Source organism: Henckelia pumila, chromosome 4 (assembly GCF_033568475.1).
Source record: "Henckelia pumila isolate YLH828 chromosome 4, ASM3356847v2, whole genome shotgun sequence".
Classification (NCBI taxonomy): Eukaryota; Viridiplantae; Streptophyta; class Magnoliopsida; order Lamiales; family Gesneriaceae; genus Henckelia; species Henckelia pumila.
The window spans coordinates 31,598,276-31,616,844 of record NC_133123.1 but is presented as its reverse complement, the minus strand read 5'-3'; the positions used below and the strand labels follow the sequence as shown (position 1 = coordinate 31,616,844).

Below are 18,569 nucleotides of genomic sequence, written 5' to 3'. Positions count from 1 at the left end.
TAATAATTGATTTTACAAAAATATCCTCACAGAATTTGTCAAGTGTGTATAAATCAAGGACAAAGTTGAAAATACACAATAAAAATATTTGACTTTGGCTCACACTTTTATAATTATAGTATAGATATAGATATAATTCATCTAAAAAATATCTGAAAATAACTTTGTTTTTTTCTATTTTTTTATTTTTGCTTTTACATTTATTTACTCATACTAAATATTAACAATGATATTTAACATGCATATTGGACATAAATCGATAAGAAAAAATGATTTGAAAAACATTCTTAATGAGTAAAATGAAAAGTAAATTAAAAAAAAATATAAGTGCATTTTCATATCAGAAAATAAAACACCTCGAATTGCAATAAAATTTACAAACTGTAAAAAATATTTCAAATCATAATTGTACTGCAACATACATAAAACTATACAAGTATGCAAAATAAAAAAATGAATTGAGGTGAAAAGTAAAAGACACAAACAATATGGAATTTTCATTGATAAGATAGTTACTAGCAGTACACATAATAGTGGTGACAGTCCATTATTTTTTACAATATATTATAAGTCAAAATAAGAATAATACGTTGGGTTATATAGGCAGTGTTTGAAATTTTGTGAAAGAAAAGCTCAAAAATGTTTCCTAAATAATCACAACATTAATATCATATTTGATAATGAAAGGCGATATATAAAAGATATAAGATATGTTATTTGAAACTCTTCAATTCTGATAATATATATATATATATATAGATACATAATCTGCCATTTCAACTATATAAAAAGTTTGAAATTTTAGTTAGAAAAAACTCATTATCATTAAAAAAATTTCAAACACTATTTAATTTATATTAACTCACAATATACTAGAGGGGTGGTGACAACGGCCATTACCAACTCACGTTCATAGATATGAAAAATAATATAATCATCTAGAACGTATTTTTATCGTTTGATAAGTCAAAAAGAGAATATAGTTTCCTAAATTTAATCTCGATAAATATCGTAGGTCATATGAATAAAAACCTATTTGATTTACACGTTGAAAGTGCAAGTGAATGATTGGTAAAATGGCATGAGCAATGATAAAAGACGGTGGGAGCTTCTAGCGTGCGTTGAAGGGAAGTGGTGCTAGTGCCTCCATGATGATTAAAGTATGAAAGCTATGGCATTACTATTTCCTTTTTGCTCCTATTCATCATTTACCAATCAATCACAACTTATTTTTAAACCCAAAAAAAAAAACCTTTTATAAAATTTTATTTTTGTATCTTATATTTTTTTTAAGAATTTTAGTAATTTACCATCGAAAGTGCTGATGTGAAATAATATATAATTAGTGTCATATCAGCTTCATATCCTAAAATTGTCAAAATTATAAAGATAACAGATTAAAACTAAATTTGATAACAAAAATGACACAAATCGCAAAAAGACAAACATACATAACCAAAAATATCATTTTATTATTTTTCATTGCTTGCGAGCATAAACTGATGTTTCATCAATGCCAAGAAGCACATGCAAGGGGTGTGTGCAATTATATATATATTTGAATGTTTTCACCTCATACATATGAACAAGATAAAATACATATTGTTTGTGATTTTAACAAGATGATTACAAATGGGACGGTAGTGGAACATATTGGACGAAACAAGGGAAGAGAATTAATTGGGAATAATTAAAAGTGATGGCATGACGATGGAATATTGGATTGGATGTGAATATGATAAAACTATTGAATAAGGAAAAGAATATTAAAGTGACAATATGGACAATTTATTTTAAGGCCAGCATTATTGCTTTTGGGAAAATGTCCCAATTTGTGGTCCTTTCTTTCTATTCAAATTGGGGTCTAAAATCAAACCGTTGCATGCATGCCCCCAAATATCTATCCGTATGCCGACACTGTGGAACTCATATGACCTCAACTATAGAACCCATGTTAATTAAAAATCAATATATTTTGTATATAAAATACATAAAATTGGATTTATCCAAATATAATGATCATGAGTGGAATGAGGATCTAAGACAGATCTTTTGTGAGATAATGTTAGTTACGTGAGACAAGTGGTCTATCGGATCCATATATAAATTGAGAAGTAATAATTTTGCATAAAAATAACATTTTTTTAATGGGGTTGATCAATCAAACATGACATGTCATCAATATCACAAAATTAATCGTGAGACGGTCTCACGAGAGCTTTTTGTAAGGATTTTATAGTTGGATATTAAAATAGATACGAATAAAAAATTGTTCATGTGAAAAGTAATGCGTCAAGCTTCATGAATCTAGTACATCATAATGAATAATATTTCAATCAAATGAGTGAGTGAAAAACATAATCAGAAGAAATCTACATAGGACAATTTCATCCATTTTTTACACCGAGAGACTTCTAGTCAAATTCATTTATTAGAGATAACTTCATATATTAAGAAAACCCAGAATTTATTCCTATTAATAATTCACATACCTTTCTCCACATTATCAACATCAAAGATAAAAAAACAAAAAATAAAAAAAATCCATCGATATATCAAGTTTCAACACATTAAATAAATAGATAAGGTGTAAAAACTAAGAGCTACGAACATGAAAAAAAAAGAAAGATATATAAGAAGAAAACTAACAAAGAAATATAATGGCTACTAGACTAGCTAGGCTGAAGTCCAATCTAGACGCACTTGTTTTTGCCCTCAAAATGAAGTGAATCGTTGATGATTAGTAGAACATCTGACACTAATTATTATAGTTTATGGATATTAGAATTAGATATATATTTCATCTTAACACTAATTAAGGGAGTGTTTGCAATCACTAAAAAAAGTGATTGTTAGCTTTTGGCTTAAAAAAATCATTTTTGTGTGTTTTTTAAACCTAGATTATGTGTTAGTTTATGCTTAACTTAATTAAAATGATCCAAAAGCTAGTCATGTGATGATTATGATTCTTCAAAAGTGATTCTAATAAGAAGATCATTGTTTAAATCATTCTAATCACTTATTTATCAAACACTGTCAAATTTGATTTTTAGATTTTTACATTTGTTTTCAAACACTATCAACTTTTGATTTTTTTTAATTTTTTTATAATATATAAATTAATCACTTTTACAAAAGCACAATATATTGCAAACACTCTCTAAGTTTCATCTTTTAGATTGTTGGACTGAACGAAAACATGTTGGGACTAATTGGGCCGTTCGCTCGAAAACATAGACTACGTTGTCCGAACGTAGCTTGTCCAGTTATGAGCCCATTTTTGCGAGATCATTTTTTGGGCCTGCCCATTAATTATTAATATCATTAATAATTAATTTGTTGTTATCCAAGAGTTGAATCTTGAGCATGTGATTTGAAGATTCGGATATATGGTCCCCTACCCGATTCGGTATCGTTTGAGCAGAATCTTATCTCAAACAATGCAAGTATGCAACCTCGTAATCCCTAAATAATTCATGCAATATGATTTTAGTAAGCAAAAATGCGAAGCTGTCGTATCGAAAATCAAGTGCCCGATCTTTGATTCACTCCCTTTTTAATACCTCGTATCTGATCTGAGGATCCTGCAGATCCCAGGAAAATTAATTAACTGATGAACTAATTTCTCAATACATACTTTACAGTTGGCAAAATGAGATATATTTTCATTTATGCATGCATCAGTTCCGATATATATATATATAGTTTTGATCACATGGGCAACTACCATGGACAATTACGTGAGCAAAAACCTGACCTGACAATAACTCATTGGATGTACAAGATGCCACGTCAGCTGTTGCTCACGTAGTTACCCCATGATGGTTGCCAATGTAATTAAAACTCATATATATATATATATATATATATATATATATATATAATTTAAAGTTGGGATACATATTTATTATGACTACATCTCAAACGGGAGACTATTAAATTTAGGGAGGAGTTGGGGAAAGAACTTCGTCAACTATTTTTTTTTAAAAAAATAATCTCCCCAAATGTATTTGAAAATGAAATACAGTACACGAGATCATTTTTTTAAAAAAAAATTTAGGTGACTGAGGTTTAAAAAAAAAACCCTAAATTTAAGATTTTTATACCAAATAAGCCACATGCATCCATCAGAGTCATTTTAAATGAGTATAACAATTTAAAAGTTGTTTATAATAAAAGGATAAAGATCTCTTACAAACATTTACAAATAATATTTTCGCAATTCTATACTATAAACAAAACTTTGGTGCAACATATTTTATATATTTAAAATTATATTTTAAATGTATAAAAGTGTTTATTTGTTTATCTTTATCTATTTATATCATTAAATTTTTAGTTATCTTTTTTAATTAAAAAGTATAAAAAATCAACGATAAATTATTCTAACTGTCTAAACATGCATCGCGTGCACCGAATTTATATGTGATAAAAATAACTAATACAACTGGGAAAAAAAGGAAAAAGAAGCTTCTCAGAGCTTATAAAACATTTTCAGAAAATAGACACGACACCAATTTGTGTTTTGAAAATCATATAAACTTTAAACTTTATATATAAAAAGTAACCAAAAGTATAGCTTTAATTAATTAACACGTTGTTTTCTTCTCTAGCTCCCCAACACTTCTGATTTTCTTATAATCCTATGTATATATACTTGTTATACATGTACTCATACTTTCCAAATTTTGTTAATCTAAATTCAAGAACTAAAAAACAAAATTGCAAACCCGGCCACTCAGTTATAGAATATGCTTTAAACATTCAGGAATATAAATATAAGTATCATATTTTATTTTTATACAATAGGTTTTATTCCCATGCGTGTCACCACCATCTCTCAGACATGTATGCATGAATTTCAATTTTAATGATTACGACTCTGTGCCGATAAAATTTTATAATCTCGATCGCGCGATATTTTTTCATGTAATTAAATAAGCAAGTAAAGCAAATTTATGCTTGAAATTTATTGGAAATTATTAATTAGGATGAAGAATATATATAAAATAATTATGGGATCGATCGTTATCATCATCGTAAAATATTTTTATTTTCGTCTTATAAACCCCTTTATAATTTTCAGGAAAATACCAAAACCAAAATTCATTAATTTTGTTTCCAAAAAACTCTTGATAATTAAGTATTTCCGCAAAACTTAAAAAATGCATTCAAAAGTAATTGAATAGCAATAAAATTTTACAAAATTATTTGTTTATTAATCCTATGTACTGTTTTAATAAGATTGAAAGGAAGTCAATAATTTTGGATATTTAATTTTTTCACGTTAATTATTAAAGTTTTTTTTATCAACCAATATATATTTTTTTCGTTAGTTAGAAGCAAATTAAATTCTGTGTTGTAAACTGCCAAAAATATATGTTTTTAATAATAAAATACAAACCAATATTTTTTTATTTATTTATTTTTAAATCAAAATTTTAGAATATATTAATGCATGTGTCAAAAGCAAAAAAAAAAAAATTAAAAATACATTAATCAACATTTGAATTTGGATATATAAGTCTAGGGTTATTTAATTTTCGGGCACTATTTAACATGTTAGAATTTATCCCAAAAACAAATTGCTAGAAATAAAAAACGATGAAGAATTTTTTGGATATAAAAAGATTTACTGCACTGTGCACTTCTTAGAAATTTACCAAAAATTTAATTCATAAATCCCACACTAAATTATTTCAAGCATTTAGTGACATATAGTCATATATAATCGATCGAATTTGAACCAATAACGCAAATTTACATCAGAGAGGAAATGATTAGAATGATGATTAAAAATCAGGGCACCATTATTAGTCAATCATATTATCGGGATTAATATTTTTTTATGACGATAAATCCACAATCATTAATTTTCGGTGTGCACTTATAAATAAACATTACACTAACATAATAATTTGAAGAAAAAAACGCAAATTGTATAATGTTTATTATTATCTTGATTAATATTAATATTTAAGGAAACGGCCAAGATGGATGAGCATCGTATGCAGCCTTGGAATCAATTATATCTATATCACATGAAAGATTACGTAACAATAAATTAAGTAGCTGAGAAGTATTTGTCAACCTAATTAATAATGTCACATTATTAATTTGTTAGCATCTTTCCGACAAAATCAATATTTATCATCAACAATATTGATCCAAACTCAAGTGGTCTAGATCTGCATCGTCAACTTTATTCAATTGAAAATATTTCTAAATAAAATTTTTGGAATATGATAATTAAATTTTTATTTGATATTATAAATTTGTTGATTCCTCTAGCTACAAGAGTTTTAAGAATTTTGAAGGAAGTGTGCTTTATCGATCGTTTGCTCAAACGTTAGAATTGATAATAAGTCAAATATTTTTAAGTCGAACATCAATCATAAATTATACTATGTTTCGATTATTCTAACGATCAGGGTTGTTGTTGTTTCCGATATTTTATATAAAATTTGAGGGAATTAAAGTATTATATGAAGACGTGTATTTGAACCGACTCTCGCTTGTCTTTTTTTTTTTTTTTTTTTTTTTTTTGTAAATTTATATATATATATATATATTGAAAAATAAAATATATGTGTTGTTTGTCACTGACCTGGCGTTGATCAGAAAAAAACACCTCAAAGAAGGCAATCATGAGATGCTTTCTCAACTAAAATATTTTAATTTTTTTATATAATTATTTTTTAAAAATGCAAATTTTTTTTAATTAACCTCTGATATATATATATATATATATATATCATTAAATGTTGATGAAGGCATGAGGGGGTGGTTGGTAATGGTATCTTGGCATCGCATATATCTAATCAATACATCAAATGACAATACTATATATTTTTCCCCAACACGTACAAACTCCCTCACTCTTAAGATAATACTAAAAACTATCCTAATTTATATGATAACTATTTTAACTAGGATTGGAATACCGAATTAAAATATCGACTTTCGAGATACCGTACCGAAATTTTTTCGATATATAAACATTTTTTTGGTATATCGAAATTTTTTTCGGTATTTGTACGGTATCAATATGGATTTTTTCTTCGTCAAAAAAAAATATGGATTTTTTCCATACCAAAATTTTGAAATTTCGATATCGATACCGATATGAATTTTTTTTCATACCAATATTTTGGATACGGTATACCGAAAACCTACCCCTAATTTTAACTACTTATCATCTATACTATACTAAATTACTAACTATATAATTATAATGTACGCAACTATGTACGTTACCATTTAATAGATCAAAAAATTATCATTCTTTCATATTTCAATAGACTACTCTTTATAATTTTTTTAAAAATCGATTTATTTTTATATAACATAAATTATTTATGCACCCGAAAATTGGTGGATCACTGAAGTATATATATCATCGATCCAACTAATTATAACAATTAACAAACCATATTAAAGGGTTACCATGATTAAGTAAACTATCTATTTAAATTCAGAAAATATTATTCACAAAACCCAAATATTGGCGTTGCATACAATTGCTAGTATATATCAAACTTTTACCCTCAATATTTTTGGTTCCAACCTTCTATGGACGAACAAAATAGTTATAACTTTTAAAAAAATTAGGTCTATAAAATATAAATGTATATTATTATTATAAGGGGTGATTTTTTAAAATCCCTATTGTTTGTATTTCAATACATTAAAGAAAACTATTTTTTATTTTTTAAAATCAAAACACAAATAACGACGCGTCCAATTGTTATAATTTTACTCTGTAATAATTATAATAATAGGGAAAATTTAATATATACGGCTGTTCCAACTCAACCATCTCTCCTTAGTATGCTTCAACATCTCATTTAATTTGATATTATAATCAAGCCAAACTTTGTCTATTTAAATAACCTAATAAGTCACACTTATTTCCCACCATCAAACAAACATATATCACTAGTACTCTTTACCAAAAAAAACATGGGAGTCGCCGAAGATGCTCATAATGCTAGAATCTTGGGGTCCGGGGACCGGACCATAGTCCTAGCACACGGATTCGGAACCGACCAATCCGTCTGGAAACACCTCATCCCACATCTTGTCGACGAGTATCAGGTCATCGTTTACGACAACATGGGGGCCGGAACCACGAATCCCGACTACTTTGACTTCGAGAGGTACACGACCCTTGAGGGTTACGCTTACGACGTGATTGCCATCTTGGAAGAACTCGGGGTGCAGTCGTGCATATACGTAGGACATTCCGTTTCCGCCATGATCGGAGTCATCGCCTCCATCACGCGGCCCGATCTTTTCACCAAACTCATCACCATTTCTGCTTCCCCAAGGTTGGTTAATTTGTTCTTTGTGAATGAATAGGATCGGAGTTGAGTTCTTTAGTAAAATAATATATGTTTATAAAAAATATTACAATTACTACAAGGTCGGAGCCAAAGAGGGCCAATACAAAAATGGTCTTCCCCGCCTCCTACGTCTCTTAATTTTTTTGAGTCCTTTTCTATCAATAGTATAACAAAATTTCAAGAAGAAAGATTCTTGCCGGCCAAAATATATATATATGCATACCGGCCTATACATTAGGCAAAGTTGAAGTTTAATTATTTCTTTATTTGATTTTAATTCAGATCTAACCTATAAATTCTAGGAAAAACTGCAATTTTGGTCTTCTATGTTTGTCACTTTGCGATTTTGGTTTTCTATGTTTTCATATTTCAGTTTTAGTCCTGCAAGTTTCCATTTTTGGTCATTTCAGTTCTTTTTATTCGAAAATACTTACGTGGCACTATACACGTCAGCTCTACATCAGCACTGCATTGGTGCCACATCAGCGCCATATCAGAAAAAAGGACTAAATTGCCAAAAAAAAAAATAAAGATAACAGACTAAAACTGAAATCTGAAAATATAAAGGACCAAAATCGCAAAGCGACAAATATACAGGATTAAAAAAGCAATTTTTCCTAAATTCTATAGCGATATTTGAACTGTAATAACTAAATTTGGTGTTCCTACTCCTACATATCATTCTAAATATATTATTCTTTTCTTCCCAAAAAAATCCATTTATATTTTCTTGATATGTGCTTATACATTTTTGTTACTAATTAATATATATACTGTTTGAGACGTCCTAATTCCTAAATACCGGTTACCACAATTTGCATAAAATAGTTTACAATAAAGCGACCACATACCATGTTCCTAAGCTAAGACTCAGATTAAAGTATGATATATAGCTAACACTTGAGAGTTAATTAAATTTAGGCATTGCTGGACCACAAATCTCCCGACAAAAACCATGATATAAAGCGTTGAATAAAATAATTTGGGCTCGAATTCGATAATATATAAAACAAATCAAATATTGCTGGAATAGTTTGCACCCCGTTGTTGGACCACCAATTTCCCAACAAAAAACTATACATGCCGCAAACTGTTTTCTAATTAGACATCACTTTCAGCAGTAATATAGGAACTCATATATAATTATTTCCTGTGACTCTTCAGCACTAAACATATCATGTAAGCGTGACATGAAAACGACGTACTAAAATATCCTAATTTGCGGTATTTCTATATTCTCTCATTCAACCTTATATTTCAATGAATCAGGTACCTTAATGACCCAGACTACTTCGGAGGATTCGAGGTAGAAGAAGTCCAAAAATTATTGGAAGCGATGAAATCGAATTACAAGTCGTGGTGCTGCGGGTTCGCGCCGTTGGTCGTCGGGGGCGATATGGAATCAGCAGTGGTCCAAGAGTTCAGTAGGACTTTATTCAACATGAGACCCGATATAGCATTAACTGTGGCACAAACAATATTTTACAGCGATGTTAGACCTCTACTACAGCATGTCACGGTCCCGTGTCACATCATTCAGAGCATGAAGGATTTGGCCGTGCCGGTTGTGGTTTCTGAGTTCCTCCACCAGAACATCGGCAGTGAGACAATAGTCGAGGTCATGTGCACCGACGGCCACTTGCCGCAGCTGAGCTCGCCGGACGTGGTGGTTCCGGTGATTCTTAGGCATATACGCAATAATATTGCTGTTTGATTTGGTTTTGGTTTTGGCTTTGGTACTTAATTAGCTTGTGTTCTCTTTGGAGTTCTTTGGGTACGTTTGCGACAACAGTTTGTTGGTCCATTTGGACATGGAGTAATTTTTATTATTTTTGTCGTGTAGTTCATTTCTTGTTTACGGTGAATCCTGTGAAAGTGTTCTCAAACATCACTTTGAGTCTTTGATAGCATCTAATATTTCCCGTATATAATGGCCAGATGAAAAAAAAAACAAACATCAAGTCATAATTATTACCTTGTAGATTTATAGTTGGTTTACATATATAAATCGTTGACTAATTTTAGGGAAAATTATAAAAATGTGCAGGTTAGGTGACCAAAACTATAATTTTTCCGAAAAGTTCGATCTTACTCGTATTACCCCATGGGGTAGTTGACACTCATTGATTGGTTCAAATCATGTGGACCCCACTCAATCATGTAGGGCCCACATGATTTGAATCAATAAAATGCTTTCACCTACCCCATGGGGTAAGTCGAACTTCCCCATTTCCATTAAAAAAAGGCTAAAACTAGACATATCAACAATGTATCACATCACTAATTTTCGGTGATATGTCAGAACTTTTCGGTGACACGTCAGCAGTACTCTTTGAAAAAAAAAATAAATCAATAGACTATAAAACTTATGATAAAACAAAATAAAAGATATATAAGGTATAAAACCTAAAATGTAATGTGGATGCAGCTTTATTCCCCGAGGAGCAAAATATTGGCTTATAGGATGTGTGTGGTTAGGAACGATGATGGCAGTTTCTTCCAAGCTCGAACTTGTGTTGTTAATGGCGTTGTTGGTGTAAAAGAAAGTGAAGCCATAGGGATTCTTGAAGCTTTGTTATGGGTGCAAAGCTTGGGCTTGAAAAAGGTATGCTTCGAACTTGATGCAATAGTGGTGGTGGAGGCGATCAATGAGTTAAACATAGGTGTCTCTGAGTTTAGCTCCATCATACGTAAATGCAAAGATTTCATAAGAAGCGAGCAAGATTTCTCAATTAACCTTTTTCGTCAACAAGCAAACGAGTGTGTTCTTACTCTAGTAAAAGCCTCACGTTTTTATACTAGTCCATTGGTTTGGAGTGAGGCTCCAAATAGCATTTCTTATCTTTTGAGTCATGTGCGTAATGAATCTACTCATTATTAATAAATTTCGTTTGTTGAGTTTCAAAAAAAAAAAACCTAAAATGTGAATTCCCATGTTGAAAAAAAAAATAGATTCATAAATTTTTTTCAATGGGAAAAAAACGTTGTAAATGTAATCAAGCAACGCATTTAGTTAAACGTAGGGTCTGATAGGGTTGGCGAAATTTTGGCCTCATGCACTACTTACTTCCTAGTGTATGGTCTCTAACTAAATAAATCTCTTTATACCTAAATATCATGAAGTATGACCCTTATCAGGGGAAGTCCTGAGATAATCTAGGCCCGAGACGAATAAAAAAATTAGTCATTTCATTAACTTGAACAGTTAGATATATATATATATATATAAAGTAATAGAATATTATAATAAAAATAAACCATAATATGTAATTAACGAAATTACACATCACAAACGTTCTATATTGTTTCTCAAAATAACTTATTCAACAATTATTTAAAATACACTCTTCTCGCATTTTTTGAAGTAAATTCGGTATTTTTTTGTCATTTTACGTACGATGAATAATTGTATAAGAATAAAACTATTTTTTTTTTAACTAAACTCATGTGCAATATAAAATAATAATAAATAATGAGCTAAAAAACGAACAAAAATAAATATATATATATATATATATATATATTTGTATAGGATAATAATAAATTAGTGTAATATGAATTAATAAAATAACAATGCAACAATCAATTAGTAATTAGTAAGTGAAGAAAATGAAAAAAAAAAATTATATTTTTTTGTAAATTTCACAATTTCAAATTTGTAATATAAGTAATTGTCATGGTTTAATTGTATAATAAATAAAAAAAATTGACGATATGTCTACCTATAAAGCAATGGAGGTCTGCGATAAATTTTCGTGCTTAGAATAAATTATTTTCAGGGCCACATAAAGAAATAAGATGAAATTAAAAAAAAAAAGTTGGTGGGATACGAGAATTTGTGGTGATTTAACTCAATCGTAGCAAAAATTTTGTCATAAAACAATAAATTTTTTTTGTTTTACATATAATTTTTTATTAACTAAAATTATATAATTATTAATATAAATACTAATTTAAAAATAATCAGGGGCCCTGACTCTTATTTAATTACATGACTTAGAGGAGAAATATTTTTTCGGATGAGGCACAGCATATTCCACCATGTCATCATGACATAAACAGCATATATTTTGATGTTACTGGTGGGATGAAGAAGAGTCGCGTCTATGGACTTAGCTCCTAGGCTAAAGCTATGCATGTTTCTTCATGCTATCTCTATGTTTAATGGCATGGCTAGTTCGAGCATATCATCTACTGAGATTGTAGAGTTGAGGGCTGAAAATGCAGATTTGAGAGCTCGTATAGCAGAATTAAAGAAGTCGAATATTGCGAAAAATGCATATTTGATAGCATACGTATGGCGGGCCTAGAAGGATCGATGCACGCTTATGTCTCGCATGATGTTTTCTTAGACATTTGAGCGTCCTTGTGCTTTCCCCGATATTTATTCTTCACCTATTATTGACTTCGATGAGACTCAACCGCAATGACTTCCACATCAATATTGGCTAGAAGTTTAGGAAATGTTTTGATTTTTTTTATGGATTGTCAACAAAACATTTTTATTGAACAATTTGTGAATTCTTGACATTTGTTTGGGATATTTCATTAATTATGAATGGTATAAAATTACAAATGATTGTGTTGATATTATGTTCTGCTTTCGATTGATTGTATATATATATTTTGGGACATTGGTTGTTTGAAATAAGTATTAGTTAACCAGGAACATAGGTTATTATGATTGTGTTGTAGAGAGACCGAAATGACACCAAAATATCGACTAAAGTTATTGTATCGATATTTGAATCAAAAACTGAATTTTTTATACGTTTACGAAATTAGAGATTGATACAATCCGGTCTCGATATTAGAGACTGGCCTTTTAATAATGTTCTGTCTCAAAATATTAGGGCATCTCCAGCCCTTCTCCAAAATGGAGATATTCTTCATTTTGAAGAATATAATTTGCTCCAGCCCATCTCCATTTTGGTTCTCCAAAATGGAGATGGCTACAGTGATTCTCCAATTTTGGAGAATCTCCGTAGAAATGGAGAGTGTATTTGGAGCATACTATTAATTACGAAAATGTCATTTCAATTCATTTCTTTATTTTTTTTTTTGGTTCGTTTAAATTTTATTCTTATTAAAAAATGTTTTTTAAAATGTATTAAATGTTTTGTAATTTATTATAATTAAATTATATTGAAGACAAATAATAATAATAATAATAATAATAATAATAATAATAATAATAATAATAATTTGCAATTTGATGTAAAATAAATGTATTATTATTTTTTAAATAATCGAGTCGTATTTAATTTAGTTTATTTATATAATAATTATTTTTCTTATATTAATTAATTTGGAGTTAAAAAATAATAAAATATAACATTTTATTAAAAATAGAGAATATGGGTTGGAGAAGATTTTTGAAATAGAGAATTGAATAGTAGTATTTTGGAAAATAGAGTACTCCAAAATAGAGATTGGCATTAGAGATGCCCTTAGCGACCAAGATATTAATTATCGACGTATCCATCTTTATTTTTAATTAGAGACGGGTTAGAGATTCTGTAAGTCTTTAATCCTGAAGTCTATTAGTGATATCTGAGAAGAGAAGTTATTAGAATCACCCAAGAGAACAATATGAACAATGTAATTTGGACGATTAAGGGAGACAATTATACATATGTAGGAACAGTATTCTCTAATTCATATGTCGCGCAAATAATAATAATAAATATTTTTATGTCTAATAATTAGCAACATTTCTATTTTCTAAGAGGCGTCAGTGACGTGGCGACTCCAAATCGAAACGCAAGAATTCGGGCCCAGCCCGGTGTGTTTAGTTAATCGCCACATTACTTTGTCTGCTCTTGCATGGCCGGAACAAATGTCCACCTTCCTTCTTTCCTCCAACTATTTATTGAATCACCTCCATAATTATTTCAATTTAGTATAAAAAAATAAAAATAAAAACTTTTAGGTTTATTTATTTCAATCTTTCCATTCGCTTTCCTGTCATCTGCATGTTTGTCTACATTTTCTCTTGTTTCCATAGATTCCAGGACCATGCAACGCATCAAGGGATTTCCACTCGCATTCATCATCTGCATCGCATTGGCTACTGTCGGGGCTCAGTCTCCGGCAGCCGCACCTGCCGCCGATGCGCCTAAAGTAGCCAATTTTATTTCCTGGCCACCTACTGCGACACCGATCACCGCGGCTTCTCCGTTCTCGACTCCTCCGGCTCCGGAATCGAGTCTTGATCCACCGGCCGATTCTCCTAGCGGACACAATTTCATTTCCAGTCCGCCTGAGGCTTCTCCAGTATTTTCAAGTCCTCCACCCGCCAACGCTCCTGACGGAGGCAGTTTCATTTCCACTCCACCTGCCACGTCACCTATGACAGTGGCATCCTCAGTTTCGATGCCTCCCGCAGCTTCGGCTCCACTTTCATTTCCTGTGAGTTTTTCTCCTAGCCCGGCTCCGATAAGCTCGCCGTCTGTTTCTGCACCAGTAAGTTCCCCGACAGCTATTTCTCCAGTAGAGTCCCCACAATCTGCAGCGCCTGAAGCAGCCACCCCCTCGGGGTCTCTAGTTCCGGCTCCAGCGAAAACCAAGCCCCCGAGGAAGGCGCGAGCTCATAGGAAAGGGAAGGGCAAGAAGGTGCTTGCTCCATCTCCAGCTCCAGGTCCAGCTCCATCTCCTTATAAGCCGCTCAGCCCACCAGCGCCGCCGACTGAATCTCCTGGGCCAAACTCGGACTTCATTTCTCCTGATTCCGCCGATGATCAGGTACGCATTGGGTTTTCGTACGTGTGTTCGTATCTTTTCGTTCCCTGCCAAATCCTAGCTTCATTGAATATAATCAGATAAAGATTGATGCTTTGACCACTAACTTGTAAATCGTGAAAGTAGAAAGATTAATTTCCTGCACGATCCGGATTCTAGTACCGTTCTCCGCCGCAACTCCTTTTTATTTGATCAAGCTAGCCTCCATTAATGGCGGATGGCGGTGATCTTTGGATGTATTTCCTGAGCGTCATTGTTCTTACGGGAGCATTTAGGTTGTCGCGAAGTAGAATTGAATGAATATTTGACAAACATGGCAAAAGATTCTTGCTTTTTGGCCGCGTTTTACGCAAACCTCAATTCAATCTGTCCTCATGCATGCGAAACCTAGGACACTGACAGCACAGTAAAGTTTTCTGACATTGGTAGAATCATGAAGACCAATAAGTAATTTCAATTGAAGAAAAAATAAAGAATTAAAACTCCTAAACTTTTCACAAAATAAATGCCTTGGGTTTTTAACTTTTAAGCCATTAACTTGGATCATGCTACATAAATGTACAATTAGGCTTATACATTAGATTATAAATTATATTTTAAATTACAAAATTATCCTAAAATAGTGTTTGAGAGAGCTTTTACAAAGCATTTACAAAATTTTAAAATTTTGTTAAAAAAAAACTGAGAATTGTGTTTTTTTGAAAGCTCTCCCAAACACTACCTAACGCATTTTTGAAATATTTTTTCCAAATTAAGTGTATGGATAATTTTATAATTTCACATGCAATTTGTAACTCTCTTTGTGCATCTAGCATTTTTCTTGATTCTTAGCTTAGGACGCAACAATAATTTCACCCTCCTCTCGAATCTGAAACGTGAGAGATTATCCTATCACCTGATAAATTTTAGCTAGATTTCCGGCGTAATACACGAGGTTTAACAATTAATGATTAGATCAAGTTATCTATGGATTTATCATATCCCAGCTAGCCTCGGGTATTAGCCAAAAACTCTTGTGAGATGATCACATAGGTTAATTTTATGAGACAAATATCTTATTTAGGTTACCCATAACAAATATAACTTATTATGTCAAAAATATTATTTCTTATTGTAAATATGGGTTGAAATGACACGTCTCACGTATAAAAGTTCGTGAGATCGTCTCACAAAATCGTATTAACATGGCTAATTTGACGGTCATAGATGATTTTTCAGGTTATTCAATACAATACAAAATGTCACATGAAAAATTAGATGATATTTATTGTATGAAATCGGATATACTCCTACGGCATTGCTCCGAAGATAGGATCGAGTCAACCTTAGCTATGAAAAACAAAAGTTACGAACAATATATTAATTGATATTGGTTTGCAGAATGGGGCGGAGAAGCTCACGTTGAATGTGCAGAAGGCGGTGGGGAGTTTGGTTATTGGTGGAGGGGCCGTTTTCCTCTGGCTTGTAATCTTCTTCTAGGGGGCCGGGCCATTATTTGTACTTTGTATCATGTTTTGGTCCCCTACCACCAAGGAGAAAATAGACCCACGAATGTTCACATATATATTAATGGGCTCGTGGGCTCAACTTAGATTTGGACGTGGGTTGCTATTTGTATTTTCTAATATGTATCCATATTCTGTTCTTATTTTTATATAGTTTTATCGTTTATAGTTTTTTTTTTAGTTAAATGAAAATTCCACTGGATTGGACAAATTAAGCTTAGCAAACGAGCCCAATACATGGATTTGTTGGGATAAATTATGGGATCTTTCTGAACCAAAATTCGATAAAAAAAATAAAATAAAATAATAAAAAAACCAAATTAATAGACTAAAACAAAAAATTAACCTATAACATGATATAAAAAATAAAATTAGAAAACCTGCAAATTACGGGCCCAAAAAAAATAATTTCCCCTGCAAAATGTTGGGTGACAAGCCATCATAAAAGTAGTTGTATAATATTTTCAAAAAAAGAAAAAGAAAAAGTAATAGTATAATTATCGAAACACGATTTTAGCTTTGTAAAGTTCACACGCCATTTTACTTCTTTTGTTGAAATTTTGCACTCTTCCTTTCGGGAAATACAACTCAAGGATTCGGATAACATCGAAGGTTTCTTGTTCCACGGCCGTGGCCCAATGTGCTACGTATCTATCATTTGATGGAATTTATTTATAATCTATATATATATATATATTATATATATATATATATATATATATATATATATATCACCCATGATTCTAAAATTCGAAAATATCATTAATTAATTGTGTTAAAACAACATCGATCCTAAAAATAATAAGAAATTGTCCTTCTTACACAATTTTCATATAAGTTATCAAAAAACGTAACAAAAATCTTCTACAGAGCTACTAATTTTAAAATAATCCTAAAATATTATTTTTACCTAAAAAATATTTAACACAAAAAATAATAAAAAGAATTGAATTCGTATATGCACGATATGTGCACAAGAGTACCGATTTTAAACCTTCGAACCAATCATATCCAAGTATGCATACAACATATAAAGAAATTCAATATGTTGAGCAGTTCAAGGTGTTTGAACTAGTCGAACATGCGAGTTTTCAATGGTCATGAGTTCGAATTCTTCTATCAATGTTTTTTTTATGTAAAACTGTGTGCATGTTGCAACATTAGCCCTGATACACGACAATAACGATAAGATATTTGAAGAAGATAAAAGTTAAACGAAAATCAACTTCTAATGCATAAAGATTTGACTTGACCTTGTGGGAGAAACTCGTCCGATGAACTATAGCTAGATCTGGCGTTATAAGTGGCCGATCACTTGTAAAAACCGACAAGGTCCTGAAAGAAACTATTGTCGTATCTATCCTTTATTCACATGTAATATGGGGCCCGACCATATACATATCAATTAGTTACAAACATTGTACGGAGCTAATTGTTTCCATAGGAAAAAATATCAGCTATAGGCGGTTTTTCCTTTTCGTTTTAGAAGATATTTATCAGCAAAATATAATCTTACTATATAATATTTTTTTTGAAAATGACATTTTTTTTTTTACAAGAGTAACGATGCTTTTGATTTTTTCTTTCTGAAAATAAATTAACATCGAGGAGTTTTTGGTGAATATTATATATGTTAGTTTATGGAATATAATTTTTTTTTTTTAATATTATTCGTGTAATGAAAGTTGAGTTAAAGAAAAATACATACAATAAAAAATTAATATTAAAGTTAAACATATATTTTTTAAAAAAATATAAAAAAATTGATGGTTGTAGATTTTTATAGTTGGAAAATGCTTCGTTGGGAAGCAAACCTATCATCAAAGCCTAGAAGTCGTGGTTAATTAAAAGACAAAGTCGTCGGTGTCAACCCTCAAATAATTTAGCAAACGTTTTCCTCATAATTTTAAAGTCTCTGCCCGCATCGTGCGAGTGTTTACACAATTAAACTAACAGCCTTAATCAGTGTTTTTTATAT

The 18,569-nt window shown here is 30.8% G+C and overlaps 2 protein-coding genes across 2 annotated transcripts; both read left to right on the top strand.

Moving 5' to 3' along the window:
* The first annotated feature begins 7,939 nt into the window (after positions 1–7,939).
* LOC140866480 (karrikin insensitive 2 receptor CA-like) lies at positions 7,940–10,255 on the top strand. The gene is made up of 2 exons (XM_073271477.1): positions 7,940–8,330; positions 9,615–10,255. The coding sequence occupies exons 1-2, from the start codon at positions 7,963–7,965 to the stop codon at positions 10,057–10,059; spliced, it is 813 nt and encodes a 270-aa protein (XP_073127578.1). The 5' UTR covers positions 7,940–7,962; the 3' UTR covers positions 10,060–10,255.
* A 4,083-nt stretch (positions 10,256–14,338) lies between these two features.
* On the top strand, positions 14,339–16,575 carry LOC140894427 (uncharacterized). The gene is made up of 2 exons (XM_073302931.1): positions 14,339–15,089; positions 16,467–16,575. The coding sequence occupies exons 1-2, from the start codon at positions 14,364–14,366 to the stop codon at positions 16,563–16,565; spliced, it is 825 nt and encodes a 274-aa protein (XP_073159032.1). The 5' UTR covers positions 14,339–14,363; the 3' UTR covers positions 16,566–16,575.
* The last annotated feature ends 1,994 nt before the right edge of the window (positions 16,576–18,569 follow it).

Bases quoted from the DNA above. Each gene is read 5' to 3' on its own strand.
- LOC140866480 (XM_073271477.1), top strand. From the start codon at position 7,963: ATGGGAGTCGCCGAAGATGCTCATAATGCTAGAATCTTGGGGTCCGGG. The intron at 8,331-9,614 runs GTTGGTTAATTT...TCAATGAATCAG, and splicing joins ACCATTTCTGCTTCCCCAAG to GTACCTTAATGACCCAGACT.
- LOC140894427 (XM_073302931.1), top strand. From the start codon at position 14,364: ATGCAACGCATCAAGGGATTTCCACTCGCATTCATCATCTGCATCGCA. The intron at 15,090-16,466 runs GTACGCATTGGG...ATTGGTTTGCAG, and splicing joins CTGATTCCGCCGATGATCAG to AATGGGGCGGAGAAGCTCAC.